General features: G+C 43.6%; 1 protein-coding gene across 1 annotated transcript in view; it reads left to right on the top strand.

Moving 5' to 3' along the window:
- Positions 1-19,547, top strand: part of ADGRA2 (adhesion G protein-coupled receptor A2) — a 214,395-nt gene that overhangs the window by 156,095 nt on the left and 38,753 nt on the right. The window contains exons 3-7 of the mRNA XM_073653551.1: positions 9,987-10,058; positions 11,050-11,121; positions 17,389-17,460; positions 17,546-17,709; positions 17,798-18,011. Coding sequence (XP_073509652.1) covers positions 9,987-10,058; positions 11,050-11,121; positions 17,389-17,460; positions 17,546-17,709; positions 17,798-18,011 — 594 coding nt within the window. The remainder of the gene's footprint in view (positions 1-9,986; positions 10,059-11,049; positions 11,122-17,388; positions 17,461-17,545; positions 17,710-17,797; positions 18,012-19,547) is intronic.

Genomic DNA, 19,547 nt, shown 5'->3' with positions numbered 1-19,547 from the left:
ACTTGAAATTGTAGGTACGTTTTTAAGGCTGTGTTCACGCGGTGCGTTTTTTATGCTTTCTTTTCCGCGCAGAATCAGCCCCAAAAATGCAGAGGAAACCTTATGCCAGCAATGTCTATGAGAATTCTGAAGTGCTGTTCACATGATCAGTATTTTTACTTTCAGGATTTCATGTGCGTTTAAATCTGCAGCATGTCAATTCTCTATGCGTTTTTGCCTATGTTTTTCCTATTGAATGCATTGCCAAAAACGCAAGCAAAAACGCACCAAACACGCGCAGATTTCTGCAGCGTTTTTGCTGCCAAGAGGTGCAGAAATGCTGCAGAAATTTCTGCATAAAATACTCTCCGTGCGCACGTACCCTAAGAGTCAGTGAGAGCTGCAGACCCTATAGGCGCTTTGTTGTAATGCCATAGCAAGTCTTTAGGTTTCTGGCACAGCTGAAAGGTATTACAGGGTGATTCAAAAAGGATAAGGCAAAATTATAGCCCCAATATTCATAACCGAGAGAACATAATAAAAATGTATTCGCTTAAAAGAAAAAACAAATTATCCACATTTAATCTATACACTACAGGCGACACGGCAGATGTCTAGGCGGTAGTCCACTTCTGTCCACAGACACGTGCCAGCATATCCTCTGGTGTAAACTCCACTGTTTCAGTGATGCGTTGACTCAGGTCGTCCAGATCCTGAGACTGTGGGGGCCGATGCACTGAATCCTTCATGCAGCCCCACAGAAAGAAGTTGCAGTGTGATAGATCTGGCGTTCATGGAGGCCCGTGCAACATTGACTGATCCGACGTTTCGGTAGAGTTTCATTTAGGTGTCAGTGAACATCCAAATGGAAATGTAGAGGTGCACCATCTTGCTGATAGACTACATTTGGCAGATCTTCCTCTATCTGTGGTATAAGTCATTACTTTAACATGTCCAAGTAAGAGTGGGTAAGGCAGGACCTCTGCAAAAAGGTTTGGACCGTAGACATTGCGCCTTCTCATTGCACAGAGCACGTTTTACTTTGGGTGAGTCCCTCGTGTGCGCCATTAGGGCACATAGTTTTTCTGAGCCCAAAATTCTAACAATGTGGAAAGTGACTGTCCCCTGAAAAGTTCCCCCAATGTCGAAGACCAGCCTGTCAGCGAAGTCCTCCTCTTCTAGCAAGCCCGGCAAATCAGAGCAAAAGTCATGGCGTTCCAGTTTGTTGCCTGGTTTCAGTGTGTTTTGAAGAAGATGTAACCGGTATGGCTTACCGCGCAGACGTATTAGACAGATGCACCGTACCGTGCTGTGTACCACCTGTAGCGCCACACCAGTCAGCCTGGTCCACATTCTAGGCCAACGCTCGTACATGGCTCCAACCCAGCTAACTGTCTCTTGTGAAGTCTTTGGTCGGCACAGACTTTTCTCATGACATAAACACCCAGTCGTTTCGATTTGTTTCACCAAACGAGAAATGTGGCTTCTGTGTGGAGCACAATTATTATTTATTCTGAAAGACACTGTAAAATTGCAAATTCCAAATTCCAACATGCAAAAGGCTTTTTCCTGCTTCTATGACGCCATCTTATGTCTAACTATGGAAACATATTTTGCTATTGAAAAATGAAAGCTGCGCTGTGATTGGTTACTAAGGGCATCAAAGCCGGTTTTGCTTTGATTTTCAGCACTGACGTTACTATTACTACCGGCCTTTACTTTTGCGCCATCCTTTTAGAATCACCTTGTATTTTATATAAGTCATGTATTAAGCATTAATTCAGTTTATATACAGGGTTCCTATCATAAATTTGGTGATTTGAGTTGTGCTCAATAACACATCACATATATAATATATATAATATAAGTCTGACAAAAGCCTTTCTGGTATTTATGGAAGAAACTGCCCATGTATTTCCACCATATTGTGCTATTGGCTTGAAAAGCGTGGAACTTTACAGAGCCTTGATGGCCGTCCGTCACTTTCCCACCGCCCTTTCTTCCTGCCCTCTCCTCCTTTTCTCCCAGTGACAATATACAATATAGCGACTGTTGTGCTGGAAGTTGGTGAACAGATCAGATCAATGAAGCCCTGTTTTTGCTGACACGGAGGGCATCTTTCCCTTTGATTTTTGGCCATGCTTTGTCTTCTCGGGTGTCATATGTGACCCTATGAGACTTTCTTGTGCATGAGAATTCTGAATTCTTCTGACCCGCGCCTCTTAATCGGCAAGCTTGTCTACAACCGGAAGATGAATGCCCGGGCTCATGCATTTCTTATTCTGTGAATGTATTTTTTGTAAATTTATTTTAATTAACTGCTGGAATACTGGATTTGTATATGTGACACAGCTGAATCTATAGTGAACTCTTTGGGTTTGTTACAACAACGGATTAGGGTTGCTTCTTCATTGTTGTTACTGATGTATTGCTAGGAGTTGCCCCCAATGCCTGATCGGTAGAAATCTTACTACTGTTACCCTCACTAATTGTAGTCACTGACCATCTATGTGGTCATCCAGAAAAAGCCGAGTGAAGTCAACAGGAAAAAAACTTTCCAACCACCCGAGCCACTTCGTTATAGGAAAGCCGAGAGTCACTTCAGCTGGACCTCCAGTGGTCAGACCTTGGTGGCATTGATGACATGTTCTTAGGATAGTTAACAAATATTATTTAGGTGGGGGTTTACTACTTCTACTTCTTGGGGCTACTACTTCTACTTCGTGGGGATCTATCTACTACTTCTTAGCTGCCAGATTAGCAGAGCCGTGTCATATCATGGACCTTTGACATAGGACCGTAAAGGGGCTTTTGGGACAATAATATTAATGACTTACCTTTAGATACGACACCGCCACTGATTAGTTAACATCCAGGAATTCACAGTGTCTGGAGATGCAACAGCACAGTTTTCGGATGCTGCAGTTCAGTTCTCGTAGCTCATCTCCCATTAAAGTGAATAGGACCTGGGCCACAGTAGCAGAGAATGACCACTACACAGTGTACGGAGCGGTGGTGTGCCAACTCAATACACTGTCAATTTCCAGTGGCTTTGACTCAACATTTCATCTGACCGATTAGACAATCTGATAGTAATGTTCTATACTAAGGATAAGTCATCAGTATCTTATTTGTGGAAAGTAATGTTAAGTTTATCTGCAATCCTACGAAGAGACACAATGATATCACTTAGCTTCACTACATTTGTACAATAAATTGCATTTATCGTTTTGGCTCTTTTCTTTATTATACTGGCTAGTATGGTCATGAAGTCTCATGTACTATACAGAAATATTTTCTTTATGTTTTGGAGGCATTTCTAGGGTTGATAGTCATCCTTTACTCTATCTAGTATATATCTTTTAAATATAGTTTTCTCCCAATTCATCAAGATGTTGGCGCAATTTTTTGTGACTTCTGATGCCAAAGGTTGCAAAAGCAATTAAAGACAGGAAAAAAGCACATTTTTATTTTTTTGTGCTAGATTCATGAATTTCATGTGTCGTTTTAATTAATTAACTAATACCAAGAGACAAAAAAGGAAAGTGAGTTAAATAAATCACAAATGATGAGTTGGTGCTATTGGCTATCATATGCGTTCAGTTTCCTGGAATTATTTATTAAATATAGTAATATTAGAGAGCATCAAATCAAATGATACATAAATTATCTATCAGTACATTGTGCTTAATGGAAAACAGGTGAATAGTTGATGTGTTTATTTGTCAATATGACAACCATCCATTGCTTATGATGACTGTTATATTGAAATTGATGGCTTTGGCTTTGGCTTTTCTCTTGTCTTTATAGTACTGTGCAAAACATTTTAAGCAAGTGTGGAAGAATGCTGCAAAGTAAGAATGCTTTAACAAATAAAAATGTTAGTATTTTAATTGGTACACATATAATATTAGGTGAATGAGCAAAAGGGAAATCTAAATCAAATTAATATTTGGTGAGACCTGCCTATGCCTTCAAAGCATCATTAATTCTTCTAGGTACACTTGTACACTAGAACTCAGCAGGGGAGTTATTCCAAACATCATTGAGAACTAACTACAGATCTTCTGTGGATGGCGACTCGTGCAAATCCTTCTGTCTCTCCATGTATTCCCAGACAGACTTGATGGTGTTGAGATCAGGGCTCTGTGGGGGCCATATCATCACTTCCAGGAACTCATTTTTCTTCTTTATGCTGAATGACATTGGCTGTATGTTTGGGGTCGTTGTCCTACTGCCCCCACAGAGCCCTGATCTCAACATCTTCGAGTGTGTCTGGGATTACATGACGAGACAGAAGGATTTGCAGAAGCCTACATCCACAGAAGATATGTGGTTAGTTCTCCAAGATGTTTGGAACAACCTCCATGCCGAGTTCTTTCAAAAACAGTGTGCAGATATACCTAGAAGAATTGATGCTTTTGATGCTGTTTTGAATTTAAAGAGCTCACACCAAATATTGATTTGATTTAGATTTCGCTTTTGTTAATTCACTTTGCGCTTTATTAATTAATACAAATAAACTATTAACACTTCTGTTTTTTAAAGCATTCTTACTCTGCAGCATTTTTTTCATACCTGTTTAAAACATTTGTATAGTACTGTATAAAGTCATCAGAAAACTAAGTACACCCTCTTGAATTCAATGGTTATGCGTATAAGGGCATAATAAGAAAAAAAGCAAAAAAAATAAAAACCTGGTACTTAGAAGGCCTTAAAATTAAATAAATACAATCATAGATGAACAACGACACCAGCAATGTTGATTCCTCACTATTCTGTGCCCATCATGGGAAAGGAGAGGTAGTGTGTGTGCATGACCACTGCTGCATTCACTATTTTTGGAAGGAGTGGTGTCACGTGCGCATTATCGCTTCCATAGACCAATCAACAAATAAAGGGTGGTCAGACATGGGCATTATCGCTTTCATAGACCAATCAACAAATAAAGGATGGTCAGACATGGGCATTATCGCTTCCATAGACCAATCAGCAAATAAAGGGTGGTCAGACATGGGCATTATCGCTTTCATAGACCAATCAACAAATAAAGGGTGGTCAGACATGGGCATTATCGCTTTCATAGACCAATCAACAAATAAAGGGTGGTCAGACATGGGCATTATCGCTTCCATAGACCAATCAACAAATAAAGGGTGGTCAGACATGGGTATTATCTCTTCCATAGACCAATCAACAAATAAAGGGTGGTCAGACATGGGCATTATCGCTTTCATAGACCAATCAACAAATAAAGGGTGGTCAGACATGCGCATTATCGCTTCCATAGACCAATCAACAAATAAAGGGTGGTCAGACATGGGCATTATCGCTTTCATAGACCAATCAACAAATAAAGGGTGGTCAGACATGGGCATTATCGCTTCCGTAGACCAATCAACAAATAAAGGGTGGTCAGACATGGGCATTATCGCTTCCGTAGACCAATCAACAAATAAAGGGTGGTCAGACATGGGCATTATCGCTTCCATAGACCAATCAACAAATAAAGGGTGGTCAGGCATACGCTTTATCGCTTCCATAGACCAATCAACAAATAAAGGGTGGTCAGACATGGGCATTATCGCTTCCGTAGACCAATCAACAAATAAAGGGTGGTCAGACATGGGCATTATCGCTTCCATAGACCAATCAACAAATAAAGGGTGGTCAGACATGGGCATTATCGCTTTCATAGACCAATCAACAAATAAAGGGTGGTCAGACATGGGCATTATCGCTTCCATAGACCAATCAACAAATAAAGGGTGGTCAGACATGGGTATTATCGATTCCATAGACCAATCAACAAATAAAGGGTGGTCAGACATGGGCATTATCGCTTTCATAGACCAATCAACAAATAAAGGGTGGTCAGACATGCGCATTATCGCTTCCATAGACCAATCAACAAATAAAGGGTGGTTAGACATGTGCATTATCGCTTCCGTAGACCAATCAACAAATAAAGGGTGGTCAGACATGGGCATTATCGCTTTCGTAGACCAATCAACAAATAAAGGGTGGTCAGACATGGGCATTATCGCTTCCGTAGACCAATCAACAAATAAAGGGTGGTCAGACATGGGCATTATCGCTTCCGTAGACCAATCAACAAATAAAGGGCGGTCTGACATGGGCATTATCGCTTCCATAGACCAATCAACAAATAAAGGGTGGTCAGGCATACGCTTTATCGCTTCCAAAGACCAATCAACAAATAAAGGGTGGTCAGACATGGGCATTATCGCTTCCGTAGACCAATCAACAAATAAAGGGTGGTCAGACATGGGCATTATCGCTTCCATAGACCAATCAACAAATAAAGGGTGGTCAGACATGGGCATTATCGCTTTCATAGACCAATCAACAAATAAAGGGTGGTCAGACATGCGCATTATCGCTTCCATAGACCAATCAGCAAATAAAGGGTAGTCAGACATGGGCATTATCGCTTTCATAGACCAATCAACAAATAAAGGGTGGTCAGACATGGGCATTATCGCTTCCGTAGACCAATCAACAAATAAAGGGTGGTCAGACATGGGCATTATCGCTTCCGTAGACCAATCAACAAATAAAGGGTGGTCAGACATGGGCATTATCGCTTCCGTAGACCAATCAACAAATAAAGGGTGGTCAGGCATACGCATTATCTCTTCCATAGACCAATCAACAAATGAAGGGTGGTCAGACATGGGCATTATCGCTTCCATTGACCAATCAAGAAATAAAGGGTGGTCACACATGGGCATTATTGCTTCGATAGACCAATCAACAAATAAAGGGTGGTCATTATCTTTTCCATAGTCCAATCAATAAATAAAGGGTGGTCACACATGCACATTATCACTTCCATAGACCAATCAACAAGTAAAGGGTGGTCAGGCATGGGCATTGCCGCTTCTGTTCCAGTTGTGGAGTGGGACACCCATTCTCGCTCCCACTGATCATGGCAGTCATTGGTATTTTTCCTTTGAGTCAGTTAACACTAAACAGGTGTCTCATGTGAGATCTAATATCCAGCGCTATATCTCCAGTTCTGACGTACGCTCTCCTGTGCCATGATCATGATTAATTCCCTCTGGTTATTGGATCTCTGAATGTATCTGCCTTTCAAGTAGAGCCAGAAATAAAGGAACATCTTTTTTTATTAAATGCAGAAAAATGGGCTCAGCTTTTTGGCAGGATCGGAAAAAGGGGTCATCATTTAAATAGCTGCAGAGAGTATGACATGCCCCATTCAATTTTTATTGCATTCAGCGAGTAAGATTATCTTAAGCCTTTCCATACCTCTGTCTCCGTAATAGAAGCCAAAAGTACAAAGCCGGGCAGATTAAGCCAGATATTACCGAGATTCAAAGAGGCTTATCAGAACTGGATCACTGGCCGAAGGGCAAGAAATACAATGACGAACGATTCGATATCTCACTGATCATTGTACTAACATAAGAGTTATATAATAACCTAGCTAATAACATGCAATATGAGCTAATAACACACAAAACACATGCCGTAGTGATCAAACCCGAACGTGTTCCTCATTTGAACCCATTTCCTCCTGGTTTTCTAACTTTGAATAATTGCTACTGTCTTACTCATTTTTACAAATACATATCTGTTTGCTCCAAATAAATATATTTTGCCTCTTTTAAGGGGGCGATTTTATGAAAGAAAGCCCCTTTTAAATAGAAGGAGGCTTGACTTCTGTAACTCACCATCAGCTGTTATTACAGGAGGGAGCCATGTGTGTCTGAGAATGGCCGCTCGTGTCCTACTTAGGTGAACCTGATTCTTAAAACACTCTGGGGTGTCGAGAGTCAGTGTCCCCCTCCAGGGCATACGGTTTGGGTTTGATCAAGTTATTTTACAGCAGAAGTCTGAAATGAAACTGCCAATATTAGCATTGGCTACCACTGGTATCAATGGTGTAACTAGAAGCTCACGGGACCCAATTCAGAGTCTCCAATGTGGCCCCCAACTATCACAGGTCCTAAATAATGTTGGTCCTTTGGTCTTCTTATATGGGCTCCTGTAGGCTCCATAGCCAAGTTGTGACTACAAGCCCTCCGCCTATTGTAGTAACATCACTGTCGGCTAAGTAGTCAACCACCCCAGAAACATTTCTTTATTGCCTGTTATGCAGTTTTCACTTGTTTTCCTGTTATCTTTTGTTGTGTGCAATGTAGAAATATCCACTTCATTATTTGGAAACTGTCAACAAGTTGCTGTTGACAGATCTGACCAACCTATTATGTGTTTAGAGATTTCAGTATATAATGTAGCCCTGCGGGGAATGAGGCGTAATTGACTAAAGCTCAACATCCCAATACAGCTAAGCTCAACACCACAAGAATACCAATTTGGCAGCCATCTATTAACGAGCAGTTACACTGAAAGAGTCTCATGAATGGGCTCGTTTCCCGATAATCGTGCAGCATTAGCAGGCTACTGATCACAGGATGAATGAGAATTGTTCATGGGGTGAAATTAGTTTTAAGCAGACTTAAAAATCATCATTCTTTGCAGCGCAAAATCATGTGTAAACAGGACCTGTGCTGTTGAGAACAGTGGCAACGTTTAGCGCGGTCTGCCTGTTTAAACAGGATTTAACCCATAGACTTTAAACATCTGGGTGGTCCAACTTCTAATCTGCAGTTATGTTGTAAAACATTACTTCCCAGTAACACGGCTACACAGGGTTGTGTAGTCGGGAGAGCAGGAATGTGTCTTGATAGCCAGCGTCCTCATAGATAAGACAAAGACATTTTTTACTTTCTGTGCATTCTCCATTGATGTATTCACAGCTCTAAAGGTGCGCTGTCTGCGCAGTAAAAAGAAGCGCTGGTGCTGCTTCCTCCTCCATAAACAGCAGCCATGTGATCACTGTGTATAGGGACGGAGCAGGAACTCATGGGTCAGACTGCTCTGATATAAAGCAGGCTATATTCCCTTGTAACTGGGACTAATATACCAGCCCCAGTTACAAAGGAAATACAGATAAAATATTTCAAAATTTACATGGCCCCTAAAGGTCTTTTATGACCTTAAGGTAGGCACAATAGGTAGAATATATGGAAAATAAATAAAAATAACAGGTTTAAAATAAAGAAATAAAATGTCCCTGTAAAAAAATAAAAATAAAAAAGTGTCCGATATATAAAAATACTTGTGACAGCATGGGGGAACAAATTTTTAAATATATTTTAGTGTTTCTGAGTGGTCATTTCATAAAAAAAAGGGAAAAACAGACACTTATTTCCCTTAGTTTTCTACCGATATCCCTAAATATGAGCAAAAAAAGCAAACAGAGAGAGAATATGACAGTGATTTAACAATGGAGCACCATGTATCATGAAAAAGACGCCTATATTATTTGAATATCCAAACAAGAGAAAAACGTGTTTCTATTATACTTTTCCACTGATTGTTCCACTCCTGGTTTTGGCTTATAAATACTGATGTAAATTACTGACCAAATACTGAATGTGTAAATGTGGCCTAACTTGTATTCTGCCTGACAAAAATTGACTATGTTTATTTATCAACCCCTCTACTAAGTCATCAAGATCTCCTGGTGTCAGAATCAATGAGATTCCAGCACCCAGACCCTGACTGATCACATCATAGGAGGAGACCACTACTATACAGAGCCCTTTTACAGATCCGACATTTTGGCCCAGAAACGGTCCGTCCCTGACACCCACCAAGGATACAACAGTCATAAATTAAAATGTAGAGGATTTAACAACAGCAGTTGGATTTTGGTTGTAATTAGATATAAATGGTAGGAAAAAGAGCTATGTATGTCCAGTACTCAGGTAGGATAATATATTTAGACTTCATGGTAACAAATTCCAGACAGACATAGATAAAAGTTCCTCTGACGCGTTTCGCACACTGTCAGTGTTCTTAAATAGTAGTCCCACTCTTTGGGGGGAGGGCGATCTCCAAAACGACATACCAACAAAAATGCTGATTGATTTCTTTCTTTTTATGTTCTTTAGAGATTTGAAGAACAACTTAATCAGCAAAATGGAACCTGGAGCTTTCTTGGGACTGCCTGAGTTAAAGCGCCTGTAAGTATATAGAAAAAGTGTTTCTGTTTATAGAAAAAGTGAGTTACCAAACCGAATGTATCAGCAAACAGCTTTAATTAGAATGTACAACCAGTGTTATTTCCATAATCTCTCTGTTTGGCAGAAGTGATCTAATATAACATTCAAAGCATTCTGGGGGAAGTGTCCACTGGGTTAGGCATGGAGGAAGTGTTCACTGGGTCGGGCATGGAGGAAGTGTCCTCTGGGTCAGGCATGGAGGAAGTGTTCACTGGGTCAGTCATGGGGCAACGTCCACTGAGTCGGGCATCGGGGAAGTGTCCTCTGGGTCAGGCATGGAGGAAGTGTTCTCTGGGTCGGGCATGGGGGAAGTGTCCTCTGAGTCAGGCATAGAGGAAGTGTCCTCTGGGTCAGGCATGGAGGAAGTGTCCTCTGGGTCGGGCATGGAGGAAGTGTCCATTGGGTCGGTCATGGAGGAAGTGTCCTCTGGGTCAGGCATGGAGGAAGTGTCCTCTGGGTCAGGCATGGAGGAAGTGTTCACTGGGTCGGGCATGGGGCAGCGTCCACTAAGTCGGTCATGGGGGAAGTGTTCACTGGGTCGGGCATGTGGCAGTGTCCACTGGGTGGGCTTGAGACAATGTCTACTGGGTCCGGCATAGGGGATGTGTTCAATGGGTCAGGCATGGGGCAATGTCTACTGGGTGGGGCATAGGGGATGTGTTCACTGGGTCAGGCATGGGGCGGTGTCTACTGGGTCGGGCATGGGGGAAGTGTTCACTGGGTCAGACATGGGGCGGTGTCTACTGGGTCGGGCATGGGGGAAGTGTTCACTGGGTCAGGCATGGGGCGGTGTCTACTGGGTCAGGCATGGGGGAAGTGTTCACTGGATTGAGTATCCCACCAAGCTAAGCTTGTTCGACTAGTTCCTGTTTTTTTGCCTGATTGTATAGTACAATGTGTCATGGCGCTTCCTGACTGCACAGTAAAAATATGTTTTTTATTATTTTTATAGAGACATCTCCAATAACAGAATTGGCTGTGTAATTCCTGCTGCATTTCAGGGTCTGAGCAGCCTATCACGCCTGTAAGTATACATACCATTCATAGGATGAGTTATATAGAGATAGATAACTAGACAGAAAAATATGCACATAAAAGATGTGTAATATTCCTCTAATTTGACCATTCATAATGATAAGTACTGTACATCTATTGACTTTTAAGGGTTTTTTGCTCCCTGTCCAGCTGATGATCTAATTTTGATGATGGCGGCAGAAAAAATGGAGTCATCTCTTTTGTGTACATTGCACAGAGCAGAAGATCTAGGAACTGTGCAAGTTAAAAATAAAAAAATGAGAATTTTGGCTTTGGATTCCTGCTGAGCTTAGAATAAACCTGCTTATTTGTGTAACCACAAGGCAGGGAGACAAGTACCCATTCCTTAAAATATACCACTATTAACATGCCAGCACTCGCCTCACACTTACATGGCTATAAAACAGTTGGATTCAGCATTTGTTGGCCCCGGCTCTATTTTGGGACAATACAGTCTATGTCCCTCTTGTTTTCTCCTCCTCAGCCTTCTTTTGCTATATGTAGGCGGTCTGTCTGTTTGTCTCAGACTACATTGCACCCACAGCTGGACATATGACTTTGTAATTTTAGGCTGCATTGAAGGCTTTAAATCCAGAGTGGAGCAGGGGCGGACATATCATTGGTGCAACCTGTGCTGCCGCACAGGGGCCCAAGAGGCAAGGGGGCCCATTTATACCTCCAAAGCAGGTGCAAAGCAGGAGCTCTTGGGCTGCAAACGGCCCATATATTGTTCTTGCACAGGGGCCCTTTTCTGTCTGTACCCTCACTACCTACGGGGCTTTATGGTTACTACCGTGTGCCGCGGTTAGCTGTGTCTCTACCAAGAACCATCCGAATTATTAACAGGAACCTGTCACTAGGTTTAGGGCCTCTAAACTTCTAACATGAGATCCCCTTGTAGACTGTGAGCCCTCGCGGGCAGGGTCCTCTCTGCTCCTGTACCAGTCGCTGACTTGTATTGTTCATGATTATTGTACCTGTTTTTTATTATGTATATGTGGCGCCCCTGCGGGTTCAGTCGCCACAGAGGTACTGCATCTCACCCAGAGGTGTGGTGCCCCACTCTCAGGTAAGGAGGGAGTACTGCCCGGGACCCACCCACCTGCATCCAACACTACACCATTCCAGACCAGCAGGCGGGGCAAGATGCACTGGCTTATGCTGAGCCCTGTCCCTGGTTGGAAGTGGGGGGAACCGAGAGAGGGAGAACCATGTAGTGAGTGTGGGTGGAGGAAGCAAACAGGGGAGCACTTTGAGGAGGAGTATAAAAAGGGGAACCATCATGGGAGAGAGAGTTCAGTCTGAGGAGGAGTTCAGTCTGAGAGGAGAAAAAGTGGGAGCAGGAGCTCTGTAGGAGCTCTGCTCAGGAGGAGAGAGAGAAGAGTGGGCCTAGACTGAGACCCAGGAGGACAGGCTGGAAGAGCACGGGAGCAGAGGGAAGGCTCCAGGAACAGAGGTGATCCCAGGGGCACGGCGAGTGCGGAAGCCACTCGTGCGCCCGAATCTACAAGGACGTGGAGGGATCAGGCCGCAAAGGGGACCGGCCCCTAACTAGTGGAGAACAACCAGGCTCAGCTAGGAACCGGAGGCTACTGTACTTTCAGGGTGCAGCTGCTCACTACCGCAACTATATAGTCAAAAAGGTGGCCGCATAGGATTCTGGGGACTGCAGGTTGCCCGCCAAAATCCGAGGCTACCGGCTTGGGACACTGGTTGCGAGGCGCAGGGAAGGAGGGTGAGAGCCAGCGCAGGAAGACGACCGAGGAAGGCACACAGAACGGGGTCCCGTTAAGTACTCCTGAAATACCTGGGACATTGCTGAACCCCTCCCTTGGTGAACACAGGACGGCATGGGAGGTTACCCTGGCGCTGGTAACCTGGAGTCTGACAACTGTGAGTAAATCTGAAAGACTGCACCCCACTGTGTCTTAGAATTATTATCTGCGCCATCACCTGCATTACACCGCACCAACCGCATCTACCTCATAGCATCACTACATCCTGCCCTGGAGCTAAGCTCTGCCTGTGGAGAGCTGAACCAACTCTGCTGCGTCAGCATCAGCTCCAGAGGATCTGCACCTCAGCGGCGGCCCCATATAGCCGCATACCACAGGTGGTGTCACGAACATTATATATAAAAACTTTATTCTCTTTTACTTTTCCCCTTTTATTGACCGGCCTGGGTCACGGACCGGGTCACTGCCATAGTGACATCCCCCAGTATTGACCGGCCCGGCTACCGAGTAGCCCACGGCCCAGGGGGGGCACGTCATATATATCCCTCTTCACATGTACAGCACCATGGAATAAATGGCGCTATAATAATAAATAATAATAATGATTATTCAAATGGGGAATAGTGTTCCAAACATGACCTCTGCAAACCTGGCCATATTAAAGGGTCACCCTGTGCAGCTCGGTCCCTGGCGGCTTTTAAACTACGTTGGTCTCTGAAATGCCGCAGCCTTTCAGGGTTACATATATGTGGCTGAGATCCTGCAGGCAAGGTCTGATACGTGCTGCCTGTGGGTCGGGCGGCATGTAACAGCTGTCAGGTTCCTTTAAGTGGTAAAATAATGTTATCATTACCAAGAGGAGCTCAGGTGATGTGATGCGCAGTTTAGCAGGTGCAGTCTACTATTTTAAGTTAATATCCCCCCTTTCACGTGCCCTCACTTCAGGACTACTAATAGGAAGCAGACTACAGTATACTATTGATGTATGCCCCCTACTGACCACATGATTACAGGGGTTGTGCCAGAAATACATAATATTTAGTGAGGTCAATTAAAGCTATTTTTTATTGGTAATTGCTTTATAAAATGTCCCTGTGTCTAGATATTGCTCTTACACGCCCACAGTATCGTCACAGATTCTCACCTTATGTGGGCATTCTGGGCACCACAATGTGTGGGTAACAGCAGTATGTAGAAACAGAAACATTTACTTTAACAGTCTAAATTAGTATTTAATAGTAGGACATTGCATTTAAGAGATTGAGCATTGGGAAATCTGATCCAGCACACTGGTGGAAATCTGATCCAGCACACTGGTGGGAATCTGATCCAGCATACTGGTGGAAATCTGATCCAGCACACTGGTGGAAATCTGATCCAGCATACTGGTGGAAATATGATCCAGCACACTGGTGGAAATATGATCCAGCACACTGGTGGAAATATGATCCAGCACACTGGTGGAAATATGATCCAGCATACTGGTGGAAATATGATCCAGCACACTGGTGGAAATATGATCCAGCACACTGGTGGAAATATGATCCAGCACACTGATGGAAATATGATCCAGCACACTGGTGGAAATATGATCCAGCACACTGGTGGAAATATGATCCAGCATACTGGTGGAAATCTGATCCAGCATACTGGTGGAAATATGATCCAGCATACTGGTGGAAATCTGATCCAGCACACTGGTGGAAATCTGATCCAGCATACTGGTGGAAATCTGATCCAGCACACTGGTGGAAATCTGATCTAGCACACTGGTGGAAATCTGATCCAGCACACTGGTGGAAATCTGATCCAGCATACTGGTGGAAATCTGATCCAGCATACTGGTGGAAATCTGATCTAGCACACTGGTGGAAATCTGATCCAGCACACTGGTGGAAATCTGATCCAGCATACTGGTGGAAATCTGATCTAGCACACTGGTGGAAATCTGATCCAGCACACTGGTGGAAATCTGATCCAGCATACTGGTGGAAATCTGATCTAGCACACTGGTGGAAATCTGATCCAGCACACTGGTGGAAATCTGATCCAGCATACTGGTAGAAATCTGATCTAGCACACTGGTGGAAATCTGATCCAGCACACTGGTGGAAATCTGATCCAGCATACTGGTGGAAATCTGATCTAGCACACTGGTGGAAATCTGATCCAGCACACTGGTAGAAATCTGATCCAGCACACTGGTGGAAATCTGATCCAGCACACTGGTGGAAATCTGATCCAGCATACTGGTGGAAATCTGATCCAGCATACTGGTGGAAATCTGATCCAGCACACTGGTGGAAATCTGATCCAGCACACTGGTGGAAATCTGATCCAGCACACTGGTGGAAATATGATCCAGCATACTGGTGGAAATCTGATCCAGCACACTGGTGGAAATATGATCCAGCATACTGGTGGAAATCTGATCCACACACTGGTGGAAATATGATCCAGCATACTGGTGGAAATATGATCCAGCATACTGGTGGAAATCTGATCCAGCATACTGGTGGAAATCTGATCCAGCACACTGGTGGAAATCTGATCCACACACTGGTGGAAATATGATCCAGCATACTGGTGGAAATATGATCCAGCATACTGGTGGAAATATGATCCAGCACACTGGTGGAAATCTGATCCAGCATACTGGTGGAAATCTGATCCAGCACACTGGTGGAAATATGATCCAGCATACTGGTGGAAATATGATCCAGCACACTGATGGAAATATGATCCAGCATACTGGTGGAAATATGATCCAGGTTACTGGTGGAAATCTGATCCAGCATGCTGGTGGAAATATGATCCAGCATGCTGGTGGAAATCTGATCCAGCATACTGGTGGAAATCTGATCCAGCATACTGGTGGAAATATGATCCAGCATACTGGTGGAAATCTGATCCAGCATACTGGTGGAAATCTGATCCAGCATACTGGTGGAAATCTGATCCAGCATACTGGTGGAAATCTGATCCAGCATACTGGTGGAAATCTGACCCAGCATACTGGCGGAAATCTGATCCAGCATACTGGTGGAAATATGATCCAGCATACTGGTGGAAATCTGATCCAGCACACTGGTGGAAATCTGATCCAGCATACTGGTGGAAATCTGATCCAGCATACTGGTGGAAATCTGATCCAGCACACTGGTGGAAATCTGATCCAGCATACTGATGGAAATCTAATCCAGCACACTGGTGGAAATATGATCCAGCATACTGATGGAAATCTGATCCAGCATACTGGTGGAAATCTTATCCAGCATACTTTTGGAAATCTGATCCAGCATACTGATGGAAATCTAATCCAGCATACTGGTGGAAATATGATCCAGCATACTGGTGGAAATATGATCCAGCACACTGGTGGAAATCTGATCCAGCATACTGGTGGAAATCTGATCCAGCACACTGGTGGAAATATGATCCAGCATACTGATGGAAATCTAATCCAGCACACTGGTGGAAATATGATCCAGCATACTGGTGGAAATATGATCCAGCATACTGGTGGAAATATGATCCAGCATACTGGTGGAAATCTGATCCAGCATACTGGTGGAAATCTGATCCAGCATACTGATGGAAATCTAATCCAGCACACTGGTGGAAATATGATCTAGCATACTGGTGGAAATATGATCCAGCATACTGATGGAAATCTAATCCAGCATACTGGTGGAAATATGATCCAGCATACTGGTGGAAATATGATCCAGCATACTGGTGGAAATCTGATCCAGCATACTGGTGGAAATATGATCCAGCATACTGGTGGAAATATGATCCAGCATACTGGTGGAAATATGATCCAGCATACTGATGGAAATATGATCCAGCACACTGGTGGAAATCTGATCCAGCATACTGGTGGAAATCTGATCCAGCACACTGGTGGAAATATGATCCAGCACACTGGTGGAAATATGATCCAGCACACTGGTGGAAATATGATCCAGCATACTGGTGGAAATATGATCCAGCATACTGGTGGAAATCTGATCCAGCATACTGGTGGAAATCTGATCCAGCACACTGGTGGAAATATGATCCAGCATACTGGTGGAAATATGATCCAGCACACTGGTGGAAATCTGATCCAGCACACTGGTGGAAATATGATCCAGCATACTGGTGGAAATATGATCCAGCACACTGGTGGAAATCTGATCCAGCATACTGGTGGAAATCTGATCCAGCACACTGGTGGAAATCTGATCCAGCATACTGGTGGAAATATGATCCAGCATACTGGTGGAAATATGATCCAGCATACTGGTGGAAATCTGATCCAGCATACTGGTGGAAATCTGATCCAGCACACTGGTGGAAATATGATCCAGCATACTGATGGAAATATGATCTAGCATACTGATGGAAATCTGGGATGAAATGTTATTTATTTAATTGTATTAATATATTTCAATACAAGTCCTGTTATATTTCTCCATTTGTATTGTAGGAATGAAAACGTACTCATCTAATTACATATATTTTACTCTTTGTAGATTTCTGTCTGGAAATATCTTCTCTACTCTCGGTCCTGGGGTTTTTGATGAGCTTCCTTCCCTGAAACTAGTGTGAGTATTCTTACTGTGTAGTGTCCACATGTATTCCTGTTTAGCTGGGTAAATTCTGATGGCTGCTTGGCTTGTGTCTACACAGGGACTTTTCCACTGATTTCCTAACCTGTGATTGTCAACTACAATGGATAGCAACTTGGGCGAAAAATGGTTCTGCTAAGATCTCCGATAGGACGTTGTGTTCATATCCAAGTGCACTGAGGGAACGACCATTGCGAAACCTGAAGGAAAGTCAGCTAACTTGTGGTAAGGAGAGAATAATCTATATATTTCACTTATATTTGGACACCGCGTCCTTTTAAGGTTACAACAATCCAATGTGTTTTGATCTTAGGAGGGACCCCAGAACTTCACACGCACCATCTCATCCCATCCTTACGACAAGTTGTGTTTCAGGGTGACAGAATACCTATTCAGTGTACAGCAAGCTATGTGGGCAATGCCAGTCATATCATCTGGTATCATAATGGCAAACAGGTGGTAGACGATGAAGAACAAGGAATCATACTAGAGGATACAATAATCCATGACTGCACCTTCATTACAAGGTATGTGACAACTTGTAAGGACTGCTCCTTTTTGTCATTCCTGATTGCTTGGGAGTAGAGATGCATGAACCCAATCTTAAAAGTTTGGGGTTCGTACCGGACTCTTAATGTCTGGTGCTAAACACAGATCATGGACTTCTCCCGGAAGTCCCTTGCAATGTTCAGAGTTCCGGGGCATGTCTGGGAGGGGAGAGAGCGAGTGAGAGAGAGCGAGTGAGAGAGGCCGAATTAATTTTCTTACTCAAAAGTTTAGGTCCTCATTGTTTCAAATGGGGTTCTGGTTCATGTTTGGGTACAGTTCTGGTACCCAAACCAAACTTAGCAATAAAGTTCAGGTATGGTACCAGAACCTGAACTTTCACAGGTTCGCTCATCCCTACTCGGGAGCTGTGCATTCCTGAGGATTGGCAGTTTGGACCAGTAACATGGTTGCACACTTGGCCGAACTGTGTGATCTCCAATGATGCAAACAGTGGCAGCTTTGGAGCAGTGCAGAGGCACTGAAGCTGATGAGATCCAGACGACTCCAGAGCAGCACTTACAAGCTCTGTTGGAAAGAGCCTTGAAGTGCTCCTCTTTTTGCCTAGGGGACTGGCCACCACTGATAGACTGCAGAGGTGGCCAGTAACCTTCACAATGAGAAGTCAACAATAAAAATAAAAATCAATTTGTTCTTGAGAACAAACAGGACTTTTAATAAGAGGTAGAGATGAGCGAACCTGAACTTAAAAGTTCGGGGTTCGTACCGGACAGTTAGTGTCTGGTGCTAATTGCCGAACACAGACTTCTCCCGGAAGTCTGTTGCAATGTTCCGAGTTCCAGAAGAAGTCTTGGAGGAGAGAGATTTTTCAGATCAAAAGTTCGGGTCCCCATTATATACAATGGCATTACACCTGATATTTGCCACAGGATCCAGAACATCCGTGAACGGCTGTCATGCATCGCCCCCTAATGTCTGCGCTGGGCATAGCACAGTGTAGTAGATTGGCCTGGAGTGTTCCTTTAAGTCCAGGTACTGTATGTGCAGTATGTCACATGTCAAGTACATACATGAGGCAGGCATGATGGTGGAGTGCAGCTCTGGAGCATGCTCAGCTCCGAGGAATCTCTTGTTTACATTCAATCTCTGAGTTTAAATTTAGCAAATGGCTGTGGTATTACGGCCCCGCATCCTGCCGACTCCAGCCTGATAAACTGTTTATTCCTAGTTGGCAAATCAGCCGTTTCCTCTCAGCGTGGAGGCACATCCTGTGCGTTCAGGGACTCCTATCGGATGTTCAACTCCCCTGCCAAGGTGCACCAAGAACCCGAGCAATTGACGGCATATCACAGTCACTTGGCCCACCTAGTCTGTGCATGTTTAATTGTTACAGCACCGGCGAAATAACACTGGGAAATAAACACGTTATACCCACATTCCTGTGCTGATTCCAGCCCCGTAGACTGTACTCTGGTGTGTAAACTATTGTTACCTGCTTCTTATTGCAATTCTCTGTATGACAGGGGTTATGCCCCATATATTATGCACATTTCACA

Source organism: Phyllobates terribilis, unplaced genomic scaffold, assembly GCF_046119375.1.
Source record: "Phyllobates terribilis strain yellow unplaced genomic scaffold, ASM4611937v1 Scaffold_11__3_contigs__length_659146591, whole genome shotgun sequence".
NCBI classification, from domain to species: Eukaryota; Metazoa; Chordata; class Amphibia; order Anura; family Dendrobatidae; genus Phyllobates; species Phyllobates terribilis.
This window is presented reverse-complemented; position numbering and strand designations above follow the sequence as displayed.